The sequence below is a fragment of the Danio aesculapii genome, chromosome 5 (assembly GCF_903798145.1).
Source record: "Danio aesculapii chromosome 5, fDanAes4.1, whole genome shotgun sequence".
Taxonomy (NCBI): Eukaryota; Metazoa; Chordata; class Actinopteri; order Cypriniformes; family Danionidae; genus Danio; species Danio aesculapii.
In genome coordinates, this window is record NC_079439.1 from 30431754 (window position 1) to 30441753 (window position 10000).

General features: G+C 35.0%; 2 protein-coding genes across 2 annotated transcripts in view; one reads left to right on the top strand and one right to left on the bottom strand.

Moving 5' to 3' along the window:
* Nucleotides 1-1188: 1188 nt before the first annotated feature.
* dpp7 (dipeptidyl-peptidase 7) lies at nt 1189-5198 on the top strand. The gene is made up of 4 exons (XM_056457876.1): nt 1189-1367; nt 4436-4500; nt 4615-4685; nt 4916-5198. The coding sequence occupies exons 1-4, from the start codon at nt 1229-1231 to the stop codon at nt 5016-5018; spliced, it is 378 nt and encodes a 125-aa protein (XP_056313851.1). The 5' UTR covers nt 1189-1228; the 3' UTR covers nt 5019-5198.
* The window catches only part of LOC130229201 (endoplasmic reticulum mannosyl-oligosaccharide 1,2-alpha-mannosidase-like), a 21635-nt gene continuing 16655 nt past the window's right edge, over nt 5021-10000 (bottom strand). Inside the window, 1 exon segment of the mRNA XM_056457877.1 lies at nt 5021-9384. Coding sequence (XP_056313852.1) covers nt 9178-9384 — 207 coding nt within the window. The 3' untranslated portion in view covers nt 5021-9177.

Here is a 10000-nt window from a genome sequence, read left to right on the forward strand (position 1 = left end):
TGGCATACAAATTAATAAAAAAAAACAAAAAACAAAGTACTAAAATATACCCTTATATATACCTAGATAATCATCATCATCTTAATACTGAATTGTCAGATGACCAAGCAGAGGGTTGTCTTTTATGAACCATTAAAATACTGGTGTCTGGGGTCATGACTCCGGTGCTCATGGCGACCCGAATTGGATTCCCGCCTCGTGGTCCTATGCCGATCCTTCCCCTCTCTCTGCTCCCCACACTTTCCTGTCAATACTCTCTACTGTCCTATCAATTAAAGGTGAACCCCGAAAAAATATTTATGAAATAAAATAATAATATAAAATATAATACTGGTGTCTGGGAAGCTGTGAGCTCACAGACTGTATTTTTATATCAGCCTAAATGTTTGAAATGGCTAATTTATTCATGGATATGAATAGGCGGAAATAAACTGCTGTTGAGAGGGCAATGTAATTTTGAAGTAAAGGCTTTGACCTGAAAACAGTATTAAATGACATAACTTTACAAGATAGTTGTGCAATAGCACAAGTACAAACACAACAATGCTACAAAATCTGAGCACAAAGCAGACGAGTTTGCTATGATAATGTTTAATGTCTCAGTTAACTTCTGTAGTTTACGTACGTTAACCACTTTATAGCCTTAAATCAAACAAAAAGGGTTCGGTGGGTAGCTTAAATAATGTGTCGGTGCTCTTTGGGTTAGAGATTCATCAGAATAAACAGCTGAAATCAGTCCAAGGCACTCGAAAAATGTGGAAAAAATATTAAAAAGCCTTCATTGGCATGGCTATTCTTTAAAACTGTGCCTACGTGTTTTGGCAAACAACTGCGTTTATCAAGGCAACACTTTATAGTCTTTTTCTTCAAGACACATAAAAGCTTTTTTTAAAACAAGGCAGAATGAATAAAAAATATCGAATATAAAAAATATATAGTTGAAGAAGCTAGTCAAAATATTTAGGATGAATTCCTGCATTACTCCATTAAAAATTTCATATTGTATTTTTAAAGAATAGTTTTCTATAAAGAGGTGTAAAAATAGCTAATTTATAACAGCTAATATTTTTTGTCTTTGCCATGATGAAAGCACATAATATTTTACCAGTGGTTTTGCAAGAGTATTTAGACAAAAAAAAAACAAGAAATTTAAGGTGGAAAAAGAATGAAAATTTCACAGGAGGGCTAATCATTTTTTCTTTGACTTTAGGCCTGCACTGAGATTGAGATGTGCTTTGAGAGCAACAATGTGACAGACATGTTTCCGGCCATGCCGTTCACTGAGCAGCAGAGGGAGCAGTACTGCTCAAACAGATGGGGAGTTGTGCCACGGCCAGGGTGGCTGAAGACACAGTTCTGGGGCAATGGTAAGCACTACTGGGATTTTTTTACTTTGCTTTTAGACACACACACACACACTTGCAAACTTTCCTGAGTGCTTCCCCTCAGAGGAAACCTGCTGCCATTTCAAGTTTGTTCTGCTTTGTGAAGTGGATGAGTAGTGTTTATATGTGACCCTGGACCATAAAAGCATATAAGATTTGAATTAATAAGCTTTCCTCTGATAAGATAGGACAGTATTAGGCATACAGCTATTTGAAAATCTGGAATAGGACAAAAACCACATTTAAAGTAGTCTAAATGAAGCCCTTAGCAATGCATAATACTAATCAAGCATTAAGTTGATTTATGTACAGTAGGTCATTTACAATATATACTCATGGAACATGACCTTTACTTAATATACCTACGATGTTTTACCATAAAAGAAAAATCCACAATTTTGACCCATACAGTGTAGTTTTGGCTATTGCCAAATTATATACCTGTCCAACTCATGTTCATAATAATAAAACTGTCATTAGGTTCGATGGCTCCCTGGCCATCAGAAAGGCGGCGAAGTGACAAATTTTCAACGATGTTATTAAATAAATAAATATAAAACAAGCTAGCATTGGCAGTCCCTCATAGCCACTATTGTCGAACTGAAAGCAAAACAAACTTAAGCTCCAAGCCTGGGGCCTGTTCCATAAACCAAGCTTAGAGGAAAAAACAAGACTTATTTTGGTAAGTCAGGTTTGTTGATGGCAGATTCTGTTTCATAAATCAAATTTACGATAGTTCAAAATCAGTTACTCTGGCAACTTATGCTGGGAAACTAGCCTGGTCTGGGACAGGTTAACTCTCAGGCGAAGTCTTAAGTTCACGCTTAATCAAGGTAATGTTAACAGTCGCCTGTCGCAATTTAATTCCATTTTAATTCACTTAACCTCTTAATAATGATTACAACGTTATAGTCACTTAGTAAATAGAATAAAACGATAATACATTTAAATTCAAACAAGTTATTGGAAACTAAAAATTTAACTAAATGTAATTTTTTTTGTTTCCGTTAATTTTTTTTCCTTTTTATTGAAATTTTATTGAACATTTTAAGCACATTTTAAGTACAGTGAGCCTGCATTAAAACTTTTTCTTGCAAGCAACAATTGGCAGTAAGTATATTCTCTCCTGATGACGTTTGACGGTTGCCAAATTAGTGAAATAAATGACCAAAGTACCAAACAATACCTGCCATGAGTATAACCGCATTCACCATCGGGAGGCGCTGTAATCACTTTCGTAGGAGAATTTTGCTTTCACAATCCAAAATAAGGCTATCCAACATGTGTGCCTGATAGCTCCACCCCTTCCGCTAGGTGAGCAAAGCTGCAGTTGTTGAATGTGTGAAGTGTCGATCATTCCACACTTCATTTCACCGATTGAATAAGTGCATCATCCGGGTAATTAAAGTGCACTTTAAAAAAAAAAAAAAATTATTATTATTTTTTTTCAGTAGTGATGGTGAAATGAAGCTTTTTGAACCAGTGAAGCGCTCGACTCAATTGTATCGGAAAAGATTCGTTACTCAAGCTTTCTAAATCAATGCTCGATGAGGACCTCTTCTGGTTAGAGTGTGGGAAAGCACTGTGTTGCAATAATGTCAAACGTTCATAACTGACCAACTCATTCATGTAGTAATACAACAACAGTAATATAAACAAATTACTCTAGTTTTTACACATAAGGTTTGTTACATTACACGACCGATGACTGTAGTTAAATCCAAGGTATTCAAAAGTACTTACATTTATCATATTACAACCAGTCCCGTTCCAAGCGGGAATCGAACCAGCAATTCCTGCATGGGAGACAAATGCTCTAAGGAGGAGGCTATGCGAGTAATGCTTTTGGGTTGCACTCACCAGCTGGCCTCCGTTAAACACTATACTACAATATACAGTGGTTTTCTTTTTTTTTTTGAACATGTCAGAAAATTACATTGAGTAGAAAGATAATATGTGTCATACATGTAATTTGAGTTTTTTTGAGTTCTGACCCCCACATGGAAAATAAACATAAAATAATAATAATAGTAAATAAAATTACATTGTAATTAAATAAACAACAAATAAATAATAATCAGTGGTTTTCTTTGAAGATAGTTGTAAAAAAATACGCTAATACACTTAAGTATGCTTCAAAACCTTTTTACTATAAATTACTATTGTATTTTAGTTTAATTACTGGTGTATGGGACCGGTGCAGTGCTTTGAAACATTAGAAATGTATGTAATCAACGCCTAATTTCTCTCTATACACTTTACTAACCCATGGGGTGTTTAAACCTTTGAATAAAAAAATTCGAAGTAGTCACGTGGGTATAGGCGAAAATGAAGCTTCGGAAGTCACTGATCACGTGATGATGGCAAAACGAATCAAGCTCCGGTACACTGCGGGATGTATCGTTTTTTTTTTATACATGCTTCGAAGCCTCGGCCCACAACGTCACATAACTAGTTTTCAGTGTGAATGCACTACTTACACTATATATATATATATATATATATATATATATATATATATATATATATATATATATATATATATATATATATATATAATACAATATGGCGTAGAATAGTGCATAAGTATGCAATTTGGGAAGCACTTTATGTCTTGATTTTGATAAAAGTAGTAGCAAGTCTATTCATATGTAAACTTCAGGCTTCTCCATATACCAAAATACAAGACAACTGTGATGTCAGCGCAGATATGTTATCACCACTTCACACTTTAACTATATGAAATATTACTTTTTAAACATAAAATGGCACAACTGTACATATAGACATACAGAATCAAACTGATATACAGGGGAAAACATTTTAAAAATCATCTCAAGTATAATCAATGACAAACATCTAAATCAAGATATATAAAACAAGTGAAAACACAGCCAATGTGTTTGGGTTTGTCACTTAAAACATAAGAAAAGGCTTTACCTCATGATTATGCATCAGGTTCCACTCGTCTTTGATCCTTTACATATTCATTGGATGTTTGCAGTGTAACTGGAGCTAAATCTGGCATCCATTTATATGTTCCCTTCCAGATCTCTCCACCGCAAGCAATATCATCTTTTCCAATGGTGATCTTGATCCTTGGGCTAATGGAGGGGTAAGACACTTATTTTTATTAATTTTAATCTAAAGCTGCATGTCTACAGTTCCTTCAAAGGGTGATTTGTTGTGCTTCTCTGTGAGACAATGATGGAATTATTTTCACCTGCAGATCAGGAAGTCACTCAGTCCATCGCTGATTGCTATTACCATCCCGGAGGGAGCTCATCATCTGGATTTAAGGTGCGACTTTTCAAGAACATGTGTGTAGAACTGTGAAAGATTAAGAGTGTCCCATTTTCATGCCATAATCCCTTCAAAGGGTTTACACAGAGCTTTTGAAGGGATGAAGGCTGTAGTCAATTTGACAGCCACGAGTGTGCTCGCTTCAGTGTGTCATTTGGTGTTGGAAATGCTATATTTGTGTTTGACATTTGTCTGTGCTTACTTTTTTCTCTCTTCCTTCTTCCCAGGGAGTCCAATCCTGCTGATCCAGAGTCTGTGATTGTGGCTCGCAAGAAAGAAGCTGAAATCATTGCACAGTGGGTGAAGACAGCAAGGAGGGAGCCATTATGAGATTAAGTTATGTTCAATTTATTTCAGCATTTGTAAACTTGTAAAATATTAAGGAAATCCATTTATTGTCAAACAAAACATTATGTACAAGCTCACTCTTAAGTCTAAATCATCATTTGCACATTGCCAGTTGAGTTATGTTCTTAAATGTGTCATTAAAAAGAGTATTTACAACTATAACACATTTTTTTGTCTTATATATAGAATATAACTTAAAATTCTTGGCACGTTTTTGGTATATGAACGATTCAAAATGACCATAATGATTCAAAGATGATTCATTTGTCAATAAGCAGATGAATACTTGAGACATTTGCACTACAACAGAGTGAGGCATGAAAAGCCCTTCATTTTAGATATGATACACATAAACTTGCTTAAGTCTAGTAGCCATCTTTCTTTTTTTTCATTCACACAATGAGTGTAAACACAAACCCAGAAAAGGTATGTGGACAGCAAGTCAATTTAACACTTCACCAATGCATTATAAATATTCACAAAAGTATTTATTCACAAAAACATTGGAAATAGCTTCACAAGAGCAATGAGATGAGTAAAATAGATCATTTTTTTCTCATAAAAACGTGATTCTCAGGATCGAAAATAGACACCATATGCTATTGCTCTGTGTGTAAAGGCACACGCGGAACAGAAGTGAAGAAAACAGCTCACCACAGCACAACATCAATGCTCAGCCCTTGATAAACTTCAGCACACTACCTGAACAAAATCAGCTCTCAAATACAATGCACATAATACAGCTGCGATGTGTAACAACCCTTCAAAAAAACAACAAAAAAGGTAACACTTTACAATAAATTTCCATTAGTCAATGTATTTACTAACATAAACAAACAATGAACAATATTTATTAATTTTTGTTTCTGTTTGTAACTGATGTTATTCTGATTGGTCAGTCAAGACATTCCAAAATATGTTATTCTGAGATAACAACTGCTAAATAACGCAGGCTCATCTGGAAACTTCGAATCACCTTGAACGCCAGTGAATACGTTCATATCCATATACCTACATCCACATTCATATTTATCTGCTGTCTGTCACGCCACTGATTTTGAGTGTTTGCAGGGTATATGCAGGAATCCTAAAGGTAATTTTAATACCGTTATAAGACATTTTAAAGACCTTGTCAGAATATTTTAAGACCTCATCGCCACTTCAAGTTCTAATCAGTATCAAACCTTTAACTTAATAAACAGTTGCAGTTAAATCAATGGAGCACAACCATGCAACAGAACTCAGATAAAATTGGAAGAAACAAAGCTTGAAAGAATAAATTAGGTGGTTGTCTTCATCTGTTTAAAGTAGTTTTCGTCTTTCTCCAACCATTTACATTTGCCCATTTTGCTGTCTGTTTCGCTGCATGTGGAGCGTCACATTACTATTCTGCGTTTGTCGCAAATTACGTGACATCACCCAGACGGCGGAGCTTGGCACCCCGACCTGAACCAATTGCATGGATTGAGTACGCCGTTGTTAATATTAAGAAGAAAATAAATATATTTATTTTTTTTTTGGAGTCAAACACATTGGACTACGCTTTAACAAAATTTATGACCACATAAAAACTCGATCAAGACTTTTAAGGGCCTTCATTTTCTCATAATTAATTTATCAACTTTTAATACTTTAAGACCCCGCGGACACCCTGTGTTTGGCACCATCTTGTGAATGAACAATTCATAGGTTAGTATATGCTTCATTCAGCCAGTTTAGTTTCTGCCAGCTTGGTGTTTTTGGCTCTTTGGTGCCATCTTTTGACTTTTTAATTAAAGAATTAGTAAACTATTATAGCCCAGAACAATGTTTTGTGTCTAATTTTAAAGTTTTGTGGCTAGTAGCCCTGTAATAAGTGGAATAAAGTACATCTTGAATGGTTGTTTTGCAGAATAAAAGCCTGCGTTAGTCTTATACTAGCCCGTCAGGCTTTATTCTAAGATAACAACCTGTACTTGACCCCGCTTATTACACATCTGTCTGGAATACTGGATTGGAATGTCGTGATTGACCAAGATATGTTCTTCCCAAATAACCACGGCTGAAACTAATAACACGGATTCATCCGGGATTCTTCAGATCATCTTGATCGTTAGAAATTACATTCATATACATATTTATTTACTAATTGTCATGCTGCTTTTCTTGGCACCATCTTGTGACTGAATAATACGTAGGATAGTGTATGTCAGCCATTTCACTTTCTGTCAGCTTTACGTTTAATTAAACAGTACATTTTTACAGCTCAGATCAATGTTTTGTGTCTGATTGCTTACATTTGTGGCAAGTTGCCATGAAAGAGCAATATGATGTAAATCTAGTCTACAACAGCCTGTTGGGCTTTATTCTGTTAGAACAACCGAAAAGATGTACATTACCTAACTAACTTAACAAACACAACTTGTTTTAATAATACATGACAGTGAATTCTTAATAAAATGTACATGTATTGTTCATTCTTATTTTACAATACATTAACTAATGGAACCTTATAGTAAGGTTTGACCAAAAAGCAATCATAAGACATTCTATTCTATTGAATTACAAACTGATCTGCAATCAGCAGCATATAACGAATAGCTTGAAAACATTCCAGTAAGAAAACATTTGGATTTTTGAAGTTCTAAATTCTACAAAAAGATTTTCAATTATTTCACAAAGTATTCAACCGATAACTTATCTAAAGCTATATATACATGTTGTAAGACCTTATGAAAATATTACTGACACAGTCAATCTGATGTAGGTCCCCTGAAAGAGTGAGATAAGAACATGTGCCGTATTATAGACCCTTATTTAGAAGTAAAAAAACAAACATTGTGCTTGATTAACGCTCCATTCAAATACTTAGATGTACCACAAAGAGTAAACTAAGTGAATAAAATCTGCTAGCAACTTTTAACATCCAAAACAAAATATCGGAAAATAATTCACAGCATAAAAAAAAGAACATTTCTGCTATTCACAGGAACGGCGGTAAAATCCTTCAAAGCAAGGTTGGGGATTTAGGCTTGAAACTATAGTGAAATATTTCAAACTAATAAATAAAACATCCTTTATCACAAGATAAAATTATTATACAATGATGCAGAGCGCGAATTATGCATTGACGAAAAAAACTTTTTTGTTTTGTAATGTAAGTTTGTATAATACATGCTTCAGCTAATCAAATTCTGACCGGATTCGCTATTTCGGCTTACATTCGGTCAAACTATGCGTCCAATTTGACTTTACTTTTAGGCAATATGTAGAAACAAACACCTATGTTATGAGAAAACAGTCTTGTGAACTCTTACGGTGTCTATCGGTGCTCTAAATCTGCCGGTTTCAGACCGTTGAATGGCTTTTTTTTCTCACATAGGCTGATTGGCGCGATTATGGATTCACAATGGTATGAACCAATATAGGGGTGCTCAACTGGATATCTATTATCTTAATTATTAACATTATTATTTAAAACACAGATCAGAGTGAACTATTTCTCAGATTTAAAAAAAAACCCATGCATCTTGTTTTGACATCCTTCAGGGGGGGATCAAGCCTTAATTAGGAGGTTCAATCCCCCTAAACTCCCCCTGTAATTCCCACCCTGCAATGATCTGTGATAACACATATCAAACGGTCTTATATGTGATGACATGATCTGGAAAAACAAGAAAATAACGAATGCAAAATACAAAGCTATAGAGGCCATTAAAAATGGTGTCTAAACCATCAAAAGTCTTCCTTAACCATCACAAAAAAACAGTAGTTCATTTATTAAAAAAAGAAAAATATACACATTCACACTAAACCCCCAAAACACACCATAAAGTGCTTGCAGTCCCTGTAGGATTTCACAGTATGAACGTGTTTGTGTTTCATTATTTCTGTGTGCTTGAGCTAAGAGACTGCACATACTATTTCAGCTGATCGACAGCTTCATAAAAGCATAAATAGAGTAAAAAAGAATCACAAACTCTATTAATAGAAACACAGATCACTTAGAAATTACATATCTACAAACAAAATTGTGTCATGGCTCTAGGAATTATTTGAGCGAGTCTTTACAAAAACAGTTCAAAGCTTAGAAAAAAGATGGCAGATTGAATATCAAATGCGTTTTGCGGCCCTGAGAGAGGTGTGTTTGGTTGTGGCTCCATCACTCTGTTTGTGGCCAAACAGGCAGAGGATGAGCCTCAGTGTTGAACACGTACTTGTCTAAGCTGATAAGGTTGGGGTCTTCTGAAAACAGCAGGTAGAAGTATTTGAGTGTTTCACCCAGGAAGAAGCTCTCCATCTTGTCCCGAGGACTGGGGTAGGAAGGGTCACGGACGTTGTTTATGGATGTGTAACCTCCGGTTGGAACCTGGGATTAGAGACCAACGTGAGTTTTTCTGTGCAGACATATTGAGGCTGATTGTGAAGCGAAGAAATGTGGCGAAGAAACAGTGTAAGCAGATCTGGCAATGTTTACATAAACCAAGGCCAATATGAGAAGTCAAGTAGTAACATATCTGATAACTGTTGCAAGGTCTGGCTGTCGGCCAGTGTGAAAAACACTCCTCTTTGTTTCTCACAACATGCGCACTTTCAGTTTGTCAGGGTTTCCACATTTCCTAATCCATGAAATGCAATGCTGAATGCATAAGCAGTTTTCAAAAACAAATTTGTATAGAATTTAAAAAGTCTATAATATAATAATTCGATTACTATAAAATTTAATAATTACTTTTTTAAACAACTTTAAAACTTAAAAGGAGTATTGAATTTGAACAAATTTTGATTAAATGAACAAACTGAGAAGATTCCTTACACAAAAAAAATCATAGGTTCAAGGAAGGCACTCGAAAAGTAAGTGGAAAAAGTTAAAAAGTCTTTATTAACATGTTTTAAACAATAGTACTCTACGAGCAATGCACTCTAAATGACTTAAGACTTAAGAACTCTTTTATGCCAGTGTCAATCAGACTATTGAACACTGA

Bases quoted from the DNA above. Each gene is read 5' to 3' on its own strand.
- dpp7 (XM_056457876.1), top strand. From the start codon at position 1,229: ATGTGCTTTGAGAGCAACAATGTGACAGACATGTTTCCGGCCATGCCG. The intron at 1,368-4,435 runs GTAAGCACTACT...GTTCCCTTCCAG, and splicing joins GACACAGTTCTGGGGCAATG to ATCTCTCCACCGCAAGCAAT. The intron at 4,686-4,915 runs GTGCGACTTTTC...CCTTCTTCCCAG, and splicing joins GCTCATCATCTGGATTTAAG to GGAGTCCAATCCTGCTGATC.